A 23,754-nucleotide genomic window follows, 5' to 3' on the forward strand; every position below is an offset into this window, starting at 1 on the left:
ACAAATATGAAGTATTTATTTTATCTAATTTCGTTGTTTCATTAGTAAATGCATGTAAATTATTTCCTAAAATTAACTTGATTATCGTAAATTAAATATACGTAAAATAACTAAATACATGTTATTCGCGTCCTACGTGATCGTTCTATTATTTTTATGAAAAAAATATATATAAAAATTGTTTTATTTATATTAGTTATTTACGGTGCAAAAATAATTATTTAAAATTTCTGAAAAATATTATTTTTTCTTTTACATGAAAAAGATTATTCTGAACTCTGAAGACGATATAATAAATAAAGATTATAATATAATGTTTGTTATAAAAAATGAGATTTGGAAAGCATGACTGGACGGTGGTGACTGTTAGGTCGACAATGGTATTGCGCTGCTGGTTCACACAAGTTTTCAACTACCTAACTAAAGGATATAGCTGTTCCGTGTTTGCTATTATGTATTATTTTTTCTTATTAATTCCTCTCATTGTCTCTCGAACATAGTAAATATTTTATATGCCAAGTGACGACACCGGCTAAGTTCCTTTACGTCTAATTTAAATGTTTTATACCATTTTTTTTATAATTATTTTATACTTTTAAACATTAAATATTCTTTCTCTTCATTTAATACTCATTTTATAATAAGATATTAGAAATATTGTAAGAGAACATGATATTAATATAAAATATTAATGTTAAAATAATAGTTGAAAATTATTTTAAATCTTCTATAACATCTCTTTATATATAAGTTAAAATGATTATATTGAACAATAGTATTTTGTATGAATTATTCTTCGACAAAAGCATTTTTCTTTAGAGAAAATAGTTTTAAGAATTTTTTTTTATATTTTTTTCAATATATCATTTTTTATTTAAAAATTTATCAATAATTAAAAATAAATTTATATAATATAAATTATTGAATAAAAATTAAAATATAACCTATATTTTCAAAAGGATGTATTTATTATGAATTTTAGTTAAAATATAATGTTTATATTCACAATTATTTATTATAAAATTTAATTATTTAAAATAAATATTTGTCATTATTACAAAGACCAAAATATTATTTTGTATTAATTTTTTACTTTATAAATGAAAAAAAAAGATAATACATTTATTTATGGATTAAATATGTTTTTAGTTTCTTAAATTTATGATAAACTTGTTTTCAATCTCAAATTTAAAATTTATCTTTTTAGTTTCTATAATTTCAAAAAAAATTGTTTTAGCTCTTATACTCAAATTTTGTTAGAAAATTTATCAAATATTGTTACCTAAAATTTACCTGCAAGTGTTCCTATATAATAATATTTATATGCATTGATGTCGAGAATGTTGTAGGCATTAAAGCATGTTAATTGAATTAGTACTAAAGAAGAGAATGTTATTTGAAAGTTGAAGATCCCATAAAGAGAATCTTGTTTTGGTGCTCTAGGAGACCAGTTGTTGAAAACCCTTCTTGAGCAGGTGTGAAACTCTTGGAGTGAATTTTCTCGAGTCTCCTATAGGTCTTTAGTCAATATGGAGTAAAGTATGAAATCAATGACTATAACTCTTAACTGATTATTGGAAAGGTTGTGTGATTCCTTGCAAATAGTTAATGAACTAATTTTATATGTGACTTAGTAATGCATGTCAATTATCAAGGTTGTAGTATGTTTACACTTAACTATATTAGTCCTGATGGTAGAATCAGCCTTTCCTAGTATAAGTGACAACATCTAAGAAATTAGATGAGGGATTGATATCCCATTTTAGCTATCGATCCAATAAACACATTGGGCATGAAAGTGATCGAGTTAGTTGTATGGTCAATCCATTTAGACTGCTCTAGTATATTAGGAAATCTTCGTAAGTAAATGTGTAACAACACATTAGTTGAGGTGTATACATATGATATATTGTTGAGTGGTGTGTTCATATGCATTGGTTAAATACCTTATCTTATGATAATTACCTGGTGTGAGTTTGACTACTTGGTGTATAAATTTATATCTAATTGTTGTTTTAAGGATTGTTGTATGATGTGAATTTTGTGTTATTGGTTTGAAGGTTTACATGTGAGTGGGGTAGTATATATGTTTTATTCCTATACTTGTTTGATTCTTTTGAAATATAGCTTGCCCTTACTTATTTTCATGTGGTGTAGATTGTGATGATCATACTTGATATGCGAGTAGAGTAGAAATAAGTTGAAAAGGACTGTAGTGGAGGTCATCGTGTGGATGATTATGCTTTTGGATGTTTTGTTTTGTCTTCTTGTAGTAGTTGTATAGTTTGTGCTTGATCAACACTTAGATCATATATTCAACTCTTACTAGGTAATTGTACTTATATTGTTTGTAGTTGTATAGTTGTCTTTACATATATATGCATGTTATATAGTACATATCAAAGTATTTGTGGACGTGCGACTTGTAAGTAATAATAGTTTTGCTATTAGTCAGTGATTTCACGAAGTGTAACAATAATGCAAGTCATTACAAAATGATAGAAAAACTTATTATAGTCTTTAATCAATAATATTTTAGTTGATAAAAAATGAAATGAAATTCAACAGATTATTTTAAATTAAAATTTGAATATGAATTTCACTGAAGTCTCAAGAATTATTGTTGCAACTATGCTCATAAGTAAAGTGCGGTTAACAAGTATACAAAACTATTATTTATACAGGTAAGGATTTAAATGCAATTTTTTTAAGCACAAGTGTATAGTAATGAGTATTATAACATGTTACTCATCATCATTATTAATCATAAGTCATAACACTAAAATGGAACAGTGACTATGGTGGACAAGTTTATCATATTATCTACTAGTGTACAAGTGAACAATAATTTTATTTACTTATTTATTTATTTAAAATATTTAGAATTACTAAAAGAAACCTTTTTTTAAAGAAGCTAAGGTTTCACTCTAGTAGTAAACGTGCTTGTAGGTGTTGTAAATGATAAAGTGGTGGTGGTTATCGACAACAATGGGCTTGATGTAAGCGTCACAAACGACGAGGTGGTGGTGGTGGTTGTCGATGGTGACAGGCTTGGCGAAAGTGACACAGGGAGCCGAGTTGCAAGGGAGGATGGTAACGCGAGGTTCTCATGATAGGCACAAATGATTTTCGACGGCAGAGTTTGATAGGGTTTTAGCGAAGAAAGAGGAAGGAAAAGGGATATCGTTTACACATATTTCTTGTTGGAGTAAGGGTTTACTATTAATTATCATCAGAGTTAGTGCTCATCGGGAAGAAGTGTTACGGGTTTGGGATTTGCACTTTCTCCATCTTTGTTGTGTACCTTCTCCTTCTTTGCCCTTTAATCGAATCTCGTTTTCTTCACATTGACATCCATCATGAAGACATTGTTGTCAAGGATGAAGACATTGTTGTAAGTGAGGTTGTAGAGCTCGTAGGCGGCGATGATCTTGTCATCGATCTTGAGATCGATGTTGAGGTGTTCATCGTCAAATGAGAAGGGGAGATGAAACCTTCGAGGGTTGTAGACAATGTCGTTGTTGAGGCTGACAAAGTTGAAGAAGGAGATCAAAGTTGAAGAGTTGAAGAAGGTTGGCGTTGACGGGAATGACACTAGGAGTGTTGAAGAAAGAGATTGGAGTTGATAGTGGAAGTGATGATAATTTTTTTTATAGACAAAATGGTCATTTACCATCAGAAAATAAAATTTATATTAATAAATTTTTTATCATCAAATAAGTTTATCTCACCGTGCTTCCAACGTAGCGAGGAGATTAGTCACTGCTATTAGTGGTGGATACTCTAGGGACGAATAAAAAAAAAACGATATTTTTTTATTTCTCCACCATTGAACCACATAAAAAACTTACTTTCTTTTAGTGGTTCACTAATGAACCATGTGATGTATTGGTCCATGGTAGAAATTGTCCTGAAATGGATGTTTTGTCCTCAATGTAAACACAAATTTAAGAAGATATGAAAATAATTGTGGCCTGATTAATATAATATGAATTATTTTAAAGAATTTTTAGTTAGGTATATAAATTTAAAAAATTAGAATTAGGCTTTTTTTATATATTATTGTGATTTAGATTCAGGTTAGAAATTTGTTTATAATTTATGAAATTTCATAAAAAAATTATTTTTATCGTTATATATAACAACCACATTATGTTATTATTTCATGTCATCATCCATGCGTATCAGATTTAATTTATACTTGTTAAAATTGCTTACTATTCCTGATTTTTATGATTAAAGATATTATAAATGAATTTTTACAAATAAATATTAAAACTCATATATATAGATGATGACATGAAATAATATGATGTAACTGTCTATTTAATTAATCTCCTCGCTAGGTTGAAGGCACTTCAAATGATGGAATAACTGGCCTCAAGATTTAACTCGATTACATACAAAAGACAGGATTCAAACCCCTGACCTTGCTTAAGCGTAAATCAACTCCTACCACTAAATCACACGCTTAGAGTTAATATATATTTATTTATTTATTTTAGTACGTGAATCTTAATTCTTACGTAGATGTTAAAAGTTTATTTGGCTCTATGATTAAAATTTACCTTCTATATAAAATATTATTTCAATCAAAAGCATAAATCGGAGATAAAATATTACAGGAACTATAATCATGTAAAAAAAGTGAAAACCAAAAATAAATCATACAACCAATGTACTCTTTATATATAGTAGAATATAGAAGAGAAAAAACGCATATTGTGTCTTAATACATTTGTTCAAAAAATAAAAGTAACAAAAAATTATTAAAAAGATAATGATATTGATTTTATTTAGTGAAAGAAAATAATTATTCACATAAACTAAAAAAATTCTTTGAATAGAAAAATAAAAATATTTTAAATAAATATAGATAAATAAAAAATAAATGAGTTTTTTAAAAAAATTAATATAACATTTATATATAATATAAATCATTATGATAATGTATTTATATTTATTTAATATTTTTTTTATTTTCCACTTTTCTATTATTTATTAATTTTAACAACTTTTCATAACAAATGTTATGAATTTAACAATGAAAACTCTAATATTTATTAAACACAAATGTGTAAAAATACCTATTTTACAAGTTATAAAAAATATATAAATCAATATGAGTTTTTCTTACTAATTTAAATATGAAGGTATAAATAATATTTTATTATAAAATATCAAGATTTTAAATTTAAATTTTGTGTATAATAAAAAAAGACTATAAGAAAAATAATTTTAACACAATAAATTTTTTAAGAAAATTAGTCATGACAATTGAAAAAACTTAAATATCATGTTAAAAAAAGGCTAAAACCCTATTTTGCTCTCTTATAATTTTTTTTTGTTTCAATTTAGTCCCTCATGAATTTTTGGTCTCAATTTGGTCCCAAACTAATTAATTGGTTTCAATTTAGTCCTATATTAATTAATTGGTTTCAATGTGGGACTTTCCGTCCAAATTGCTTTAACGGTATTAATTTTTGGCCACGTAGATGCATACGTGACATTCACGTGGATGAGAATTTTTTTGAAAACACCTAGACCCAAAACGACCCGTTCTGAAACCGGAACGGGACGTTCTGGATGCACTTTTGGTGTGTTAATTTTGCATCCGGAACGACCCGTTCCAAATGCAAAATTAACACACCCAAAATGCACCAGAACGGCCCGTTCCAGTTTCAGAACGGGCCGTTCCGGTTTTATTTTATTTTTTTATATATAAAATATTAATAATTTTATAAAATATATATTATTAATTATATTTTAATTATGTTATTATATCCAATAAAATAAATATATTAATATTTTTTTTTATATTTTATTTTATTATGTTTATCTTATTAATTTTTATCATTTTATTCCTTTAATATTAAATAAGTTGCAAAAAATTATAAAGTGATATTCCTTTTATCTTATTAATTATTATATTTTTTAATAAAATTAATTAAGAATATTGGTTTAATTGCATTTTTTATCCCTCAAGTATTACAATTGTGCAGTTTTGTGATCTCCAAGATTTTAATTGCATAATTTTAGTCCTTAAAGAATTACAATTGCGCGATTTTGGTCCTTCAATTTTTAATTGAACAATTTTAGTCACTCAAATATCATAATAGTATGATTTTTGTTTCTCCATTAAAAATTAATAATTTTAATATATATATATATATAATGTTTTAAAATTAAATAATTATTTATCTATTCAAATTAACGTATATTATAATTTTCGATATTATATCAATAATATTATAATATATTTATAGATAAACTAATAATTTGATAAATATAACTTGTTATATATTAATATATTTTTACAAAAATATAAGTATATTAATTAAAAATATATCTGATCTTATATATTTATATTTTTGTAAAAGTATATTAATATATATTAAGTTATATTTATTAAATTATTAGTTTATTTATAAAAAGGGTAAAAATATTATTGATATTAATTTATCAGTAATATTAAAATACTAATAATATATAAATTTTATTTATTTAATAATAGTAAATATATATCATTTGATACATTAAAAAAAATATACGTTAATTTAAATAAACAAACAATTATATAGTTTTAAAACATTATATATATATATATATATTAAAATTTTAAAATTATTAAATTTTTAATGAGAAAGACTAAAATTCCACAATTATGATATTTGAAAGATTAAAATTGTGAGACTAAAATTACACAATTATAATCTTTTAAGGACTGAAACTACTCAATTAAAATTTTAGAGATCAAAATTGCATAATTATAATATCAAAAACACAATTAAGTAAAGAATATTTTATTTACAGTTATGGAACGGGACGTTCTGAAACCAGAACGGCCCGTTCTGATTTCAGAACGGCCCGATTTGAAAGCAGAACGTCCCGTTCTGATTTCAGAACGGGCCGTTTTGAAATCAGAACGGCCCGTTCTTATTTCAGAACTGCTCGTTCTGCTTCACTGGTGGTGTTTTAATTTTGCAACCAGAACGGCCCGTTCCAATTTCAGAACGGGCTGTTCCGGATCCAGGTGTCTTAAAAAGAATTTTCTCATCCACGTGGCCAAAAGTTAACTCCGTTTAAATAATTTGGACGGAAGTCCCACATTGAAACCAATTAATTAATTTGGGACCAATTTGAGACCAAAAATTAATGAAGGACTAAATTGAAACAAAAAAAGATTATAAGGACCAAAATAGGATTTTAACCTTAAAAAAAATAATTTGTTTTTAGGTTAAAAAATCATCAATCTTGTGCTCCACCTTACCCAACGCGTTGCTTGCGTGCAAGAAAAACCAGAGCGGAGTTTGAGATTGGGCTGCTACCTCAAGATTGAATCTTTTGATAAATATTTTATTTGTAACCTCCAACAGCAATTTTCATTTGCGAGAATCGTTAACCATATTTTAGAGGTCACATAGCAATAGTTGCCGTTCTACTTCTCAACCCTTTTCGTAATTTTCTTTTATTTATCAATTCTTCTTCATCGCCTTTCTTGCTTCTCTGATTGATTCATGTATAATGAACGAGTATCGATTTCTGGGTACCCATATAAGCATTTCTTTGCACATTCGATAGGTTCAAGCTGGAATTTCAATTTAATCGCTGTTGCCTAGCCACTGCTTGTGATAATGCTTCCTATCTTCCTCACTCTCTTTGCATAAAAATATGTTACTTATGCAATTAATAATGTCTTTGTGAACAGGGAATGAGGGGTTTGCGAAGCCTTGAGGTCTGGAAACTGGGGGTTGTCAACTATTTGGATGCATTGAAACTGCAGGAAAAGCTGGCCTTGGAAAGAAAACTTCATAAAAGACGTGACACTCTTCTTTCTTTACAACACCCCCCTACTTACACTGTTGGCAAAAGACAAACTGTTCACAATTTGTTAATCCCCCAACCAGAGTTAGAAAAAATTGGAGCTGAACTTCACTACACACAACGGGGAGGAGACATTACATTTCATGGTCCACACCAAGCCATTTTGTATCCTATTCTATCGCTTCGTGACATGGGGCTCGGTGCTCGGAGTTTTGTAGAGAAAATTGAGTTAACCATGATTGAACTAGCTGCTATGTATGGTGTGAAAGCTTGTCCAGGACAGAGCGGTGAGACCGGGGTATGGGTTGGAGAAAGGAAGATAGGTGCAATAGGCGTTCGGATATCGAGTGGGATTACTTCTCATGGGATGGCATTTAACATTGATCCTGATTTGAGCTACTTTAGGCATATTGTTCCCTGTGGGATTGCTGATAAAGAAGTAACATCTTTGAGAAGGGAGACAGATTTTGTCCTTCCCGAGGAAGAAATAATACAGAAGCAGTTGATTTCGTGTTTTGCAAGAATCTTTGGTTATAGTAACCTGATCTGGAAGGAGGATGCTTCAACAATTTTTGATAAAGAAACTGAATGAGATGAGCTATTCTAGCCACCAGATAGTTGTATAACATTTTTTATTTCATTCTTTGAGAAATCTTTAACCAATATAATTCTTGTTTGTTCTACATATACACATTCGGTTTAAGCCCTTGTTTGTATGATGCATCAATTAGTCAAATGCTTTGCATTCTGCAATTGTTTATTTTATTATTATTTTTTTTTTCTGAATTTTTGTGATTGACTGATAGTTGAATGATAGAAATGCATATCGTACCCAAGTTTATATATTTGGTTGTATGTGACTTGAAAAGTAGAAAAGATAGTTGAATTTGGATGTAGTGGTGATTAAGAAAATGCATGTTTACCACAATCAAATGTTGATTCCCTCATCCTCACACTTTATCTGAATTTTGGAGCCACTTTTAGTAATGACTAACGAGTACTGCATATGTTAAACAATAAGTACTTGGTAGGTAGTGTATTGTGATGCTAGCATGAATTGGAATTCGGTAGTGGTCTTGACTTCATGAATCATGACCATGTGCTAAGCAACCTGAATATTTATGTTCTTAAGATCAGGTTTGGGAGATCAGACCAGAGATTGAGACTATACTTCATATGTTGGTGGTTTTTGTAATGATGAATCTGTTTGGTTGGCTGTCAAGACTACAAACTTCAATTAAATTCCTTTTTGATCAGAATGAGTTTACTTCTGTCACGTGACCAAAGAAATAGCAAAGCAAGGAGTAAAATAACCATAAGAAGAATAACTGAGGTTCTGATGACAACTAAGACAACAAGCTCATGAATCAAAGTCACTTGTATAAACAATTAAGTGAATTACAACTTACCATAATCATCCAACATAAGCAGAATAATCAACCATGCTGAAAGGTGTTTCTGCACTAATGGGGATTGAACTACAGTATATGTTACTGCTTTGCACCAGAATGTTATTGTTGAACAATTTGATTGAACTACCCAATTAATTTTAATCTCTAAGAAAAACATTTTGTTATGATTGCTAATTAAAATTGTTGTCTATTCTAGCTTAATTCTATTTTATTCTTGCCAACATACACCATATGTTTTTGTCAGCAGAAAGAATATTGTAGCCAGAGTTTCACTGCAGTGACATGCATAAGCTATTTTAACTAAATTCTAGACATAGATTTAAGTTAGCCCTCTCCATTTCAACGAGGGCATTTGGTCTAGTGGTATGATTCTCGCTTTGGGTGCGAGAGGTCCCGAGTTCGATTCTCGGAATGCCCCTATTTTTTCATCTTCATCTTTACCTGTATTATTCTCATGTATATTTTGTTGTCAATAAATAGGCTCAAAGACATGCACTGCTTTCTCAGCCAAAAAAGAATACTTGCAGTTGCGGTTCTTCCACCAAAAGAACTGGAGAAGATGTGAACACAGACATAACAATCTGTATTAATTAGCCTTCACAATTGTGCACCAAGACAGTTACCAGGCACTCAGAAGTTGCTTTGATTTTGGTATTTCTCCACTAGTTTGCAGGCATCAGTCACAATACTGATATCATGGTATGTGATCTTAAATCTAAGTACACCATTTAAACTACATTCTATAGTGAAGTAATATTGCAAAATCAAATGTTTTTTCAAATTGAACAAGGGGGTTAAGAATTGTTGGCCATGATGTCCGAAACCCAAAAATATCAAAATCTTAAAAACAAATGTATTAGCACAATTATTTATTTGTGTCCATTACATATGTAGCATTAGTAAGTATCTTATTTTATACAATTTACAACACTCAGATGACAATGACATCTGTTAAAACCTACATATCAAATCACATGCTATCTGATTTGATGCAAGCCAGTCAGAAAAGGGAAAAAAACAGTATGACCAGCAGAAGCTACTTCAACCAGCTAGGTTCAGTCTGTAATGCAACATACAAAGAGAAACATGTTGCAGACTTCAGTTCTTTGATTTAAAATGTTTTACAAGTCAATCAAGTCCACAACTGTATCAACGTTGGTGGAGTTTTTATAAGAGATCATGAGGCAACAAACTTCCCTATTGCTGATAGATTTCAGACCCCTGCACTTATAAAAAACATTAAAAGTGAAACTAATGTTTCAACATTTTTGTAAAGTAGAGAATGCTACAAATTTACTGATGTCACGTGGTAAAAGTCAGATGTGTATGATAGAAGCAAAGTTTTAACTTCAGAATACACCCTAAAATAATTTCACCAAACCAATTTATTAGTTTTTAACATTATTAGCAAATAACAAATTTGCAGAATAAGGCTTTTGATCTAGTTGTATGATTCTTGCTTAGGTTGTGAGAGATTTAAAGTTCATTCTTAGAATGCCCTATGTTTTGATGATTTGGAAGCTGACAAGCTTGACCTGACTTGTTAATTGTGTACTTAAAAACAATAAGCATTAGGTATTATTTTTAAATTTCAGCCTTTTGAAGCTCTGGAAGCTGACAAGCTTGACTTGTTAGTTAGTTTGTTTAAATAGCAATAAGCATCAGATGCTCCATGTGAATGAATGCGTTGGAATGAATGATGTGATACATTTACAGTATTAACAGGAAGTTTTTTTTAATACCAAGTGGCAGCTTGCAACTGAAAATTTAATATAATAATGTGCAAGTCACAGTTGATCATTAAAATATAAAGCCAGAAGGATAAATAAGTAAACTCTCTTTGATTCCTTCACTAGAAAAACAAGTTACACTGACTGACAATTGCCTATCCATGTAAACAAATGTGGTCATTTGTATGAAATTTACTAAAGAACTGCAGATAATTTGACATACATAAACAAATTTATCAGAAATCTAGACATAGATTTGACTTAGCCCTCATTTCATCAATGTGGGCATTTGGCCTAGTGGTATGATTCTCGCTTTGGGTGCGAGAGGTCCCGAGTTCGATTCTCGGAATGCCCCTTTTTTTACATAATATTTATCTGTGCCTATATTGTTTTCATGTGTTTCTCCACTGACTAGGCACTGCATTCTCATCCAGAATATAATACGTGCAATTGCTTTGATTTCCATATGTCTACACAAGTTTTCAAGCATCAGTGGTATGAGATCTAATTATGCCATTTGAAATCTACATTCTACAATGAAGTAATATCACTAAATCAACTATGTTGTTTCAAATTGAATAAGGAAGGAGGTTGTGAATTGTTGTCTTGTCCATGATGCCAGGCACCTAAAAATATCAATCTTAAAAACAAGTGTACGAGCACAATTATTTACTCATGTCCATTACACATGTAGCATTAGCAACTATCTTTATTTTACAATTTACAACACCCAAATGTGATATGAGATAAGCTATATGTCAAATCACAAGCTGTCTGATTTTATGTAAGCCAGTCAGAAAAGGAAAAGAATACTAGTATGACACCCAAAGATATTAATTAAATCAGCTTAGTTCAGTCTTTAATGCAACATGCAAGCTGATACATATTGCAAAACTTCAGTTGTTTGATTTAAAATATTTTAGCAGCCAAATAACAACTGTACCAATGTTGGTGGGGTTTTTATGAGGTTATGAAGCAACAAATTTCTCCCCCACTGATGGATTTCAGCCCCTTCATTTATGAAAATGTAACAACATTAGAAGTACAAGTAATGTATCAAATTTGGCAAAAAAGAGAGTGCTACCATTTTAGAAATGTCACGTGGTAAAAGTCGGATGTATAAGTTAGGAGGAAAGTTTTAACTTCAGAATCTACCATAAAAAAAATTCACCAAATTGATTTATTAGTTTTTAATATAATTAGCAAACAATAAAATTTTCTTAGTAAGGCATTTGGTTTAGTATTATGAATATGATTCTTTCTTAGGTTGGAAAGGTTCCAAGTTCATTCTTGGAGTGGCCTTTATTGTGAAGATTTGGGAGCTGACAAGCTTGAATTGACTTGTTAATTGATGTTATTAAATGTCAACAAGCATCAGCTTTTATATCTAAATTAATGTCAACAAGCATCAGGTTTTATATCTAAATTTTAGTCTTTTTGAAGCTTTGGAAGCTGACAAGCTTGTTTTCTTGGTGTGTTTGGTTAAATAATATTGAAGTATGACAGAGAGAAGGGAGAATAGAATGAGAAAACCGTTTCTGTATTATTGTTCAACCCACATATTACAGAATACAGAATGCTATTTATAAGACTAACAGCTTCTAACATAAGCTGTTAGATTAGCTTCTAACAGAAGCTGTAACAGCCTAATAGACAGAAAATTAGTTACACAACTTAACAGATAGGTAACTATACTACTGCTGTACAAAAGCAGAATATGAAAAGTAAACTAACAATAACAATGGAATAAATCAGAAAAGATAACTGGAAGATAAGGAGTAAAGTTATACTCCAATAAATAATAATAAGCATCAGACGCTAGCATGTGAAGGTGTTGGGATGAATAAAGTGATACTTTTAACAGTTTTGGACGGAAGTTTTTCAGTACCAATTTACAGCTTGCTACTGAAAATGTGATAGAATAATGTGTCTGAAGTCATTCCTGACCTTAAAATATAAAACAAGAGGGTAGATAAGTAAACTCTCGTTGATACCTTGACTAGAGAAACAAGTTGCTATAACTTCCAATTGCCTATCCAAGTAAGCAAATCATGTCATTTGTACAAAGTCTTACTATAGAACTGAAGAGAATGTGGCATGCATAAACAACTTCAACAGAAAAGTAAACATAGATTTGACTTTGCCCTCACATTCTCAATGTGGGCATTTGGTCTAGTGGTATGATTCTCGCTTAGGGTGCGAGAGGTCCCGAGTTCAATTCTCGGAATGCCCCTATTTTTTAACATATTTATCTGTGCCTGTATTATCCTTATGCGAGTTTTGTCATTGACTAGGCATCAGTCACAAAGATTGTGGTATGTGATTTTATGTCTAAGTAGGCCATTTGAACTCTAAAATCTAGAATGAAGTAATACTGTTAAATCAACTATGTTATTTCAAATTGAATAGGGAAAGAGAATGTGAATTGTTGTCTTGTCCATGATGCCTGGCTCAAAAATATCAAATTCTTAAAAACAAATGTACAAAAACAGTTACTTACTCCATTCAGCATGGTTCAGTCTGTAATGCAACATACAAATAGATGCATATTGCGAAACATAAGTTCTTTGATTTAAAATGTTTTAGAAGCCAATTGATAACTTTATCAATGTTGGTGGAGTTTTTACAATTGATCATGAAGCAACAAACTTCTCTATTGCTGATGGGTTTCAGCAGTTCAGCTTCCTGCGCTTATGAAACAACACTAAAATTACAAGTAATGTTTTAACATGTGGTAAAAAAGAGAAATCTACCAATTTACTGATGTTACGAGGTAAAAGTCAGCTGTACAAGTTAGAAGCAAAGTTTTAACTTCAGATTCCTTCCTAAAATAATTTCACCAAATTAATCTATTAGATTTTAATATAATTAGTAACAAAAAAAATTGCATAATACGGCTTTTTGTCAAGTGGTATGATTCTTTGAATGCCCTATATTTTGATGATATGGAAGCTTATAAGCTTAACTTGACTTGTTAATTGGTGTACTTAAATACCAAAAAGCATTTGGTATTGTTTCTAAACTTTAGCCTATTGAAGCTCTTTAAGCTGACAAGTTTGACTTGTTAGTTTGTTTAGTTAAAATAAATAAGGATCAATTGGCTTCATGTGAATGCGCTGGGATGAATGATGTGATAAATTAACAATTTTTGGCAAGAAGTTTTTAAATCCCTACTGACAACTGGCCACTGAAAATGTATTAGAATAGTATATTGAAAGGCATGGTTGATCTTAAAATATAAAGCCAGAGGGGCAAACAAGTAAACTCTTTGATAACTTGACTAGAAAAACATGTTATCTTGACTGACAATTGCCTATCCAGGTAAGCATATCCGATCATTTGTATGCAAGCTTATTATAGAACTACACATAATGTGGCATGCATAAGCAATTTTAATTTTATAAGAAAACTAGACATTGATTTAACTTAGCCCTCCCGCTTTCAAAGTGGGCATTTGGTCTAGTGGTATGATTCTCGCTTTGGGTGCGAGAGGTCCCGAGTTCGATTCTCGGAATGCCCCCATATTTTCATATTTATCAATTTTTCTCAAGCTGTGTTGGTCATTGAACCCCCCCCCCCCCCCCCCGGGGTATTGTTAATTGTCATTGGCTAGGCACAAGAAGCACTGCATTCTCAGTAAGAAAAAAACACTAGCAGCTGTTTTCTTCCACTAAAAGAACAGGAGAACATGTGAATCAATCTTAACAATCTTGATGCCTTATCCGTAACTGATCAGAATTCAGAACCTAGACAGTTTGCCATGGGACACTTAGTAGTTGCTTTGATTTCTGTATCTCTCCAAAAGTTTGCAAGAATACTTTAAATGGTATTTATTTGATTTAAAATGTTTCATAAGCCAATCAACAACTGTATTGATGTTGGAGGGGTTTTTGCAAGAGATCATGAAGCAACTAACTTCTCTATTGCTGATGAACTTCAGCTCCCTGCACTTATGAAACAACATTAGAAGTACATGTAAAACAGAGAATGCTACCAATTTACTGGTGTAATGTGGTAAAAATTTAGTTGTATAAGTTAGAAGCAAAGTTTTAACTTCAGAATCCACCCTAAAATAATTAACCAAATCAATTATTTTAATATAATTAGCAAGCCAGAAAATTTGCATAATAAGGCTTTTTGATGATTCTCTCTTAGGGTGTGAGACGTCACAAGTTTGTTCTTGGAATGCCCTATATTTTGATGATTGGAAACTGACAAGCTTGACTTGAGTTGCTAATTGGTGTACTAAAATACCAAGAAGCATCTGGTATTATTTATAAATTTTAGCCTTTTTGCTCTTGAAGTTGACTATCTTGACTAGTTTCTTTAGTGAATGTGTTAGAATGAATAATGTGATACTGATAGGTAAGCCCCATAGTTAGTACAATAATTAGGGAGTTAATTAGTTAGGTTGAGTTAATTACAAGAAATTAAAAAGGCAGGTTGCCTATGAATAGGAAGAGGAGTTGAGAAGAAGAGTTAGTCATTTTTGGTGAAATAGAATTGGGACTAGGGAGAGGCCTGAATCTCTCAAATATCCAGGGAATTCTTTGTAGAGATACACTCAATCAATAAGGAAATTCTGTTTTCTTTCATTTCTGATCCAGTTTCAATCAGATAGATTAACAATTTTGGCTTAGAAGTTCTTCAATACCAAGTGACAACATGCCACTGAAAATGTAATAGAGCAACAATGTTGCACGCCATAGTTGGTCTTAAAATATAAAATTAGAGGGATGCATAAACAAACAGTTAATGTGTACAGTCTGTAAATATTTTGTTTCTTAACTTAGTTTGGAATTAGTGATTAGAATCAATGTATTAATTGGCAGATTGATTTTATACTATATTTCCTAGATAGGATTATGTACTGTGTATAATAGCCCTTGTATATGGAATAATTGTGACAGCTCGTTTCAATTCAAAATCTTTGATACCTTGAATGGAAAAAAACAAGTTACACCGAAAACTGTCTATCCAGGTAAGAAAAACTAGTCATTTGTATGCAATCTTTCTGTAGAAGTGAAGACAATGTATAGTGTTAGTATATATGGGTTACAACAAAAAGGGAATATTTGTTTGTTAGTCCTTTTTGCTTTTTGCATTCTGTGATATCTTTAGGATGTCTTCAGAATCTTTTTAGTGGACAGCTGTTTATGATTCATGATTTGAATCTTATGATTTGATTGTCGATACAATTCGGCAACCTACTGATTCATATTATAAGATGAATCTAAAATGACTTTGTATCTTATGATACATGAATGAATCCGTGCAATTTTTTATCATCTATATGAATCATAATTCATTATCTTTTTCTTTTTTTACCTTTCTTTCACCAATTTTCATGAGAAAGTTAAAATGGCATACCTTTCTTTAACAGTAAACTAGTCATAGATTTGACTTAGCCCTCTTGCTTTCAATGTGGGCATTTGGTCTAGTGGTATGATTCTCGCTTTGGGTGCGAGAGGTCCCGAGTTCGATTCTCGGAATGCCCCCTTTTTTTTACATATTTATCCGTGCCTGTATTGTCCTTATGTGTGTTTTGTCATTAAATAGGCACAAAGACAACCACTGCATTCTCAGCCAAAAATAGAAGGGTTGCACTTGCATTTCTTCCACCAAAAGAAACGGCAATGTGAATCAGTCTTTACAATCTGGCTGTATTAGCCTAACCAGTTGAGCATCAAGACAGCTTGCCATGAGGCCCTGAGCAATTGCTTCGATTTCCATATCTCTCCACAAGTTTGCAAGCATCAGAAACAATACTGAGATTGTGGTACGTGATCTCAAGTCTAAGTATGCCATTTGAACCCTACATTCTACAATGAAGTAATATTGTTAAATCAACTGTTATTTCAAATTGAATAAAGAAGGAAGCTTTGATTCTTTGAATTGTTGTCCATGATGCCTGGCACCCAAAAATATCAAAATCTTAAAAAAATAAATGTGTGAACACAATTATTTATTCAAATCCATTACACATGTAGCATTAGCAAGTATCTTATTTTATTATTTACCACTCAGATGTAATATGTTATACCCTACATTACACATTTCAAATCACATGCTGTTGGATTTGATTTGTTGTAAACCAGTCAGAAAAGAAAAATAAATAGTGGAATGACACCAACAGAAGTTAGTTCATTCAGCTTGGTTCAGTCTGTAATGCAGCATACAAATATGTGCATACTGTAAAATGCCAGTTCTATGATTCAAAATGTTTTATAAGCTATTAATAAAAAAATGTTTTATAAGGTAGTCAACAAACTGTATCACTTTGGTGGAGTTTTTACAAGAGATCATGAAGCAACAAACTTCTCTGTTGCTGATGGATTTTAGCTCCCTGCACTTATGAAACAATATTAGAAGTACAAGTAATGTATCAACTTGTGGTAAAAAAGAGAATGCTAACAAATTACTGATGTCATGTGGAAAAAGTTAGACGTACAAGTTAGAGGCGATGCTTTAACTTCAAAATCCTCCCTAAAATTATTTCACTAAAACAATTCATCAGTTTTTAATATAATTAGCAAACAACAAAATTGACATAATAAGGCTTTTTCTCTAGTGATATGATTCTCGGAATGCCCTATTTTTTGATGATTTGGAATCTTACAAGCTTGACTAGTTAATTGGTGTACTTAAATACCAACAAGTACAAGGTATTTTATCTAAATTTTAACCTTTTGATGCTCAGGAAGCTGACAAGCTTGACTTGTTAGTTTGTTTAGTTAAATAACAGTAAGAATCAGAGGCTCCATGTGAATGTGTTGGGATGATGATGTGATATATCAACATTTTTTTCTGGAAGATTTTCAGTACCTAGTGACAACTTGCCACAGAAAATGTAATAGATTAATATGTTGCAAGTCATAGTTGGTCTTAAAATATAAAAGCAAACTCTCTGACACCACAAATAGAAAACAAGTTACCATGCCTAACAACTAGACATACATTAGACTTAGCCCTTACCCCTTCAATGTGGGCATTTGGTCTAGTGGTATGATTCTCGCTTTGGGTGCGAGAGGTCCCGAGTTCGATTCTCGGAATGCCCCATTTTTTTTTACCATATTTATCTGTCCTGTACTGGCCTCAAGTGTGTTTGGCATTGACTAGTCATAAATACATGCACAGCATTCTCAGCCGCTATTTTTTCATATTTATTTGTGTCTGTATTATTCTCGTGTGTTATTATCATTGACTAGGCGCAAATACACACAGCCTGTCTAACCATAAATGAGGCCTAAAACAAATTTTGAGAGTGGATGATTTTTCTTTAGAGAAAGATATATGTTAGGTCTTTTTGCTAATATATGAGGTCTTTTTGTTTACATATGTGGTCTTTTTATTTTATTAAAAGCTAATACCAAATAATTTTTTTTGTTGGAAGGCTTAAAAGCTTAAGCTTCAATAGCCTTACTCTTGAGCTGACCCTGCAAAGACATGCATTGCAATCTCAGCCGTATTTTTTCATTGTTTATCTGTGCCTATTATTCTTGTGTGTTTTTTATTGACTAGGCACAATGACTTGCACTGTGTTCTCAGGCAGAAAAGGACACTTGCAGTTGTGTTTCTTCCACCAAAAAGATCAGGTGAAGATGTGAATCATGTTAGGATTATTTTTGACATCTTATTTGAGAGAATATATATTTATATCAAGAAGAAATGATTATGACTTGTTATTTTTTATGGGTTTATTTAACACAACTCCATAATGGTGGGATATTATCCACTTTGGGCCTAAGTCTTCACGGTTTTGCTTTTGGTTATTACCCAAAAGGTTTCTCTATCATTAGAGTATATGTTTTATAAATTGTTATTTTTCTTCTTATTTTATCGATGTAAAACCTTATTTGTATCCCAACAAATCAATCTTAACAATATGGCTGCATTAGCCTTCACTGTTAAGTACCAAGACAGCTTCATGAGACACTTAGCAGTTGCTTTGATTTCTGTATCACTCCACAAGTTTGCAAGCATCAGTCACAACACTGACAGTATGTGATCTTAAGTCAAAGTAAACCATTTGAACTCTACATTTTACAGTGAAGTAATATTGCTTGGCACCCAAAAATATCACAACTATGTTATTTGAAACTGAATAAGGAAGGAGGTTGTGGATTATTGTCCATGATGCCTGGCACCAAAAAATATCAATCTTAAACACAAAGTATGAAAACAATTGTTTATTCAAATCCATTACGCATGTAGCATTAAAAATTGCCTGACCTTATAATTTAAAACACTCGGAGGTAACTCTCAATAATGTACATATCAAATGACATGCTGTCTGGTTTGATGTAAGCTAGTCAAAAAAAAGGAAAAGAAAAACTAGTACCACACCAATAGTATTCACTTCAATCAGCTAGGTTTGTGTGTAATACAACATACAAATAGATTTGTAGGGATGACTTTAGCTTCACTCCATTGATTTAGAATGTTTTACAACTGTATCAATGTTGGTGGGGTTTTTACAGGAGATCATGAAGCAACGAACTTATCTATCATTGATAGATTTCAGTCCCCTGCACATATGAAACAAAAATTAAAAGTACAAAGCTCATCCTGAAAGCTAAATTGTTTGAATGAAATTATCAGACCACATAACCAGTTACAGACAGAATAAAGCACATTACATATTGGCTATCCTTGTGGTAGTGAAAGAAAAGATGATAATAAATTTAGCAGCCACAGTTATCTGACTGGTGTGGTTTGACTGGTAATTTCTACTTTATTTTTTTTATTTCATATTTATCTGTGTCTGTATTATTGTCATGTATGTTTTGTTGTCAATGAATAGGCACAAAGACATGCACCGCATTCTCAGCCAAAAAAGAATACTTGCAGTTGCGGTTCTTCCACCAAAAAGAACTGGAGATGATGTGAACACAGACTTAACAATCTGGCTGTATTAGCCTTCACCATTGAGCACCAAGACAGCTACCAGGCACTTAGAAGTTGCTTTGATTTCTGTATTTCTCCACTAGTTTGCAGGTATCAGTCACAACTCACAATACTAATATTGTGGTATGTGATCTTAAATCTAAGTACACCATTTAAACTCTACATTCTACAGTGATGTAATATTGCTAAATCAAATGTTATTTCGAATTGAAGAAGGAAGAAGGTTGAGAAGCATTGCCGTGATGCCTGAAACCCAAAAATATCAAAATCTTTTAAAATAAATGTACAAGAACAATTATTTATTTGTGTCCATTACACATGTAGCAATAATAAGTATTTTGTTTCGTAATTTACAACACTCATGACATCTGTTATAACCTACATATCAAATTACATGCTGTCTGATTTGATGCAAGCTAGTAAGAGAAGGAAAAGAAAAACCAGTATGACCAACAGAAGCTACTTCAAACAGCTTGGTTCAGTCTGTAATGCAACATACAAATAGAAACATACTGCAGAACTTCAGTTCTTTGATTTAAAAAGTTTTACAAGCCAATCAAGTCCACAACTGTATCAACGTTGGTGGAGTTTTTGTACGAGATCATGAAGCAACAAACTTCTCTACCGCTGATAAATTTTCAGACCCTGAACTTATGAAACAACATTAAAAGTAATGTCTCAACATTTTAGTAAAATAGAGAATGCTACCAATTTACTAATGTCACGTGAAAGTCAGATGTGTATGTTAGAAGCAAAGTGTTAACTTTAGAATCCACACTAAATCAATTTTACAAACCAATTTATTAGTTTTTAACATGATTACCAAGCAAAAAAAAAAATTGCAGAATAAGGCTTTTGATCTAGTGGTATGCTTCTTGCTTAGGGTGTGAGATTTAAAGTTCATTCTTGGAATGCCCAATGTTTTGATGATTTGGAAGATGACAAGCTTGACCTGACTTGTTAATTGGTGTACTTAAACACCAAGAAGCATCAGGTATTATTTTTAAATTTGAGCCTTTTGAAGCTCTGGAAGCTGACAAGCTTGACCTGTTAGTTTGTTTATTTAAATAGCAATAACCATCAGATGCACTATGTGAATGCATTTGGATGGATGATGTGATAGATTAACAGTATTAACAATTAAATTTTAGTACCAAATACCAAGTGACAACTTGCGACTGAAAATTTAGTATAATAATGTGCAAGTCACAGTTGATCTTTAAAATATAGAACCAGACGGGTAAATAAATAAACTCTCTTTGATACCTTCACTAGAAAAACAAGTTACATTGACTGACAATTGCCTATCCAGTTAAACAAATCTGGTCATTTGTATCCAATTTACTAAAGAACTGGAGACAATGTTGACTTACATAAACAAATTTATCAGAAAAGTTGAGATAGATTTGACTTAGCCTTCATTCCATCAATGTGGGCATTTGGTCTAGTGGTATGATTCTCGCTTTGGGTGCGAGAGGTCCCGAGTTCGATTCTCGGAATGCCCCAGTTTTTTTCATATTTATCTGTGCCAGCATTATTGTGAAGGTGTTTTTGTCATTGACTTGGCACAAAGGCATGCACTGCATTCTCAGACCCTATTTTTTCACATTTATCTGTGCCCGTATTATTCTCATGTGTGTTTGTCAGTGACTAGGCAGAAAGAAATGCACTGCATTCTACATCCAGGAAAGAATACTTATAGTTGTTTTTCTTCCACCAAAGTACAGGAGAAAATTTGAATCCTCTTAACAATCTGATGCATTAGCCTTCACAGATAAGAACCAACACAGTTTGCCACGAGACACTTCGCAGTTGCTTTGATAGCCAAATCTCTCCAAAAGTTTGCAAGCATCAGTCACAACACTGAAATTGCATCATGTGATCTCAAGTCCAAGTATGCCATTTGAACTTTTGTCTACACAATATTGCTAAATCAACCATGTTATTTTAAGTTGAAAATGGAAGTGATTGTGAATTGTTGATCATGATGCCTGGCTCCTGAAAATATCAAAATCTTAAAAACTAATTTTTGAACACAATAATTTATTCAAATCCAATACACGTGTGGCTTTTGCAAGGATTTTCTTTTATAATTTACAACACTTGGATGTAATATGTTATATTTAAGAGGTCACAAAGCAATAGTTGCCGTTCTACTTCTGAACCCTTTTTGTAATTTTCTTTTGTCTATAAATTTTTCTCATTCACCTCTCTATCTTCTGTGATTGGTGCATGTAGAATGAATTGGATTTATTTCTGGATACCCATATAAACATTTCTTTGCACTTAAATGGGTTCGAGCCAGAATTTTCATTTAGTTACTGTTGCCTAGCCCCTATTTGTGATAATTCTTACTCTTGCTTGTCAATGTCTTTGTCATTCTCTTTACATAAAGAATGTTATTGCTAGAAGGTAATACTTTTCCATTGTTATAATTAAATATTTTTAAGTCTGTAATTTTTCTGTTTTACTAATAAGTTTTGTTAAAAGTTGCTTATGTTCAGAAAAGTAAAATGTATAGACAAATGATTATTTGCTTATTAGCTTAGTCATAATTTGCTTTTAGTTTTATTCAATCAGGAGTTAGTTAGTTTTAATATTTAAACACTTGCTGTAACATTTTCAATATATGTAAAATTAAGTTCATAATTCAAATATATCAGATCAGTTTTTCCTCCCTTTTGTGTGTGAAGATGCAAATTTTCTCAGTTCATTCTGTTATATTTGTGCTTAGTCATACACCTCTGTTTTATGTTCTGTTTTCAGCAATTATGAATGCAATTAATAATGTCTCTGTGGACAGGATGAGGGTTTAAGAAGCCTTCAGGCCAGGAAACTGGGAGTTGTCAACTATTTGGATGCATTGAAATTGCAAGAAAAGCTGTGCTTAGATTGAAACTTAGGAGGAGACGTAACATTCTTCTGTCTTTGCAACACCCCCTACGTATGCTGTTGGCAAAAGGAAAACTGTTCACAATTTGTTAATCCCCCAGTCAGTTGGAAAAAATTGAGCTGAACTTCACTACACATAAAGGGGAGGAGACATCACATTTCATGGTCCACACCAAGCCGTATTGTTTTCTATCATATCGCTTCACGACATGGGGCTCAGTACTTTTGGAATTTTGTAGAGAAAATTGAGTTAACCATGATTAAACTGGCTGCTATGTATGGTGTGAATGTCCTGGAATTGGAAAAAGTGGCGAGACTAGGGTATGGGTTGGAGAAAGGAAGACGGGGTGCAATTGGCATTTAACATCAATCATGATTTGAGCTAATTTAGGCGCATTGTTCCCTGTGGAATCACAGATAAAGAAGTAACATCTTTCAGGAGGGAGACAGATTTTGTCCTTCCTGAGGAAGAAAAGTACTATGACAGAACAGTTGATTTCATGTTTTGCAAGAATATTTGATTATAGTAACCTGATCTGGAAGGAGGACGCTACAATATTTTTTGATAAAGAAACTGAATGAGATTAACTATTCTAGCTATTAGATAGTTGTATAACATTTGTTTTTCTCTTTCGTTCTTTGAGAAATATTTAACCAATATAATTCTTGCTTGTTCTACATGTACAGATACATTCTACACCCTTGGTTGTATGATAGATTGATATTACGATACATAAATTGGTCAAATCCTGTGCATTCTGCATTGGTTTGTTTGTTTTGTTTTTCTGAATCTGTGATATGATAGTTGATCATGATCAGCCTAATTCAATAGATTAATTCCAAGATTTAAATGTTCTGCGTGTTGAATAATAAAAGCACCCATATATTACCCAAACTTGTTTGATTTGTCACTTGAAAAGTAGATATGATAGTCCATGAGAAAATGCATCTTGACCAAAATTAGATGTTGATTCTGTTAAGAATATGCT

At 31.4% G+C, this 23,754-nt stretch overlaps 1 protein-coding gene, 7 non-coding genes and 1 pseudogene across 10 annotated transcripts; all 9 read left to right on the forward strand.

Annotated features, from left to right (window-relative positions):
* The first annotated feature begins 7,246 nt into the window (after nt 1-7,246).
* On the forward strand, nt 7,247-8,610 carry LOC109793364 (octanoyltransferase LIP2, mitochondrial). 3 transcript variants are annotated; one of them, XM_083060185.1, is made up of 2 exons: nt 7,247-7,546; nt 7,709-8,610. In XM_083060185.1, exon 2 carries the CDS (start codon nt 7,712-7,714, stop codon nt 8,414-8,416), a length of 705 nt encoding a protein of 234 aa, XP_082916311.1. In that variant the 5' UTR covers nt 7,247-7,546; nt 7,709-7,711; the 3' UTR covers nt 8,417-8,610. The 3 variants fall into 3 exon arrangements, with proteins under 3 accessions (XP_082916311.1, XP_020208415.1, XP_020208420.1); XM_020352826.3 differs by having other exon boundaries at nt 7,248-7,457; XM_020352831.3 differs by having other exon boundaries at nt 7,248-7,415.
* A 972-nt stretch (nt 8,611-9,582) lies between these two features.
* Nucleotides 9,583-9,654, forward strand: TRNAP-UGG (transfer RNA proline (anticodon UGG)). Its single transcript has one exon. It is a non-coding gene; the product is annotated as a tRNA-Pro (tRNA).
* Nucleotides 9,655-11,249: 1,595 nt separating this feature from the next.
* Nucleotides 11,250-11,321, forward strand: TRNAP-UGG (transfer RNA proline (anticodon UGG)). Its single transcript has one exon. It is a non-coding gene; the product is annotated as a tRNA-Pro (tRNA).
* Nucleotides 11,322-13,127: 1,806 nt separating this feature from the next.
* Nucleotides 13,128-13,199, forward strand: TRNAP-AGG (transfer RNA proline (anticodon AGG)). The gene has a single exon. It is a non-coding gene; the product is annotated as a tRNA-Pro (tRNA).
* A 1,215-nt stretch (nt 13,200-14,414) lies between these two features.
* TRNAP-UGG (transfer RNA proline (anticodon UGG)) lies at nt 14,415-14,486 on the forward strand. Its single transcript has one exon. It is a non-coding gene; the product is annotated as a tRNA-Pro (tRNA).
* Nucleotides 14,487-16,392: 1,906 nt separating this feature from the next.
* TRNAP-UGG (transfer RNA proline (anticodon UGG)) lies at nt 16,393-16,464 on the forward strand. Its single transcript has one exon. It is a non-coding gene; the product is annotated as a tRNA-Pro (tRNA).
* A 1,488-nt stretch (nt 16,465-17,952) lies between these two features.
* TRNAP-UGG (transfer RNA proline (anticodon UGG)) lies at nt 17,953-18,024 on the forward strand. The gene has a single exon. It is a non-coding gene; the product is annotated as a tRNA-Pro (tRNA).
* Nucleotides 18,025-18,851: 827 nt separating this feature from the next.
* On the forward strand, nt 18,852-23,437 carry LOC109813445 (octanoyltransferase LIP2, mitochondrial pseudogene; annotated as a pseudogene).
* TRNAP-UGG (transfer RNA proline (anticodon UGG)) lies at nt 21,307-21,378 on the forward strand. The gene has a single exon. It is a non-coding gene; the product is annotated as a tRNA-Pro (tRNA).
* Nucleotides 23,438-23,754: the final 317 nt, after the last annotated feature.

This window comes from Cajanus cajan, chromosome 7 (assembly GCF_000230855.2).
Source record: "Cajanus cajan strain Asha chromosome 7, NIPB_CcT2T_4, whole genome shotgun sequence".
Lineage (NCBI taxonomy): Eukaryota > Viridiplantae > Streptophyta > Magnoliopsida > Fabales > Fabaceae > Cajanus > Cajanus cajan.

Bases quoted from the DNA above. Each gene is read 5' to 3' on its own strand.
- LOC109793364 (XM_083060185.1), top strand. From the start codon at position 7,712: ATGAGGGGTTTGCGAAGCCTTGAGGTCTGGAAACTGGGGGTTGTCAAC.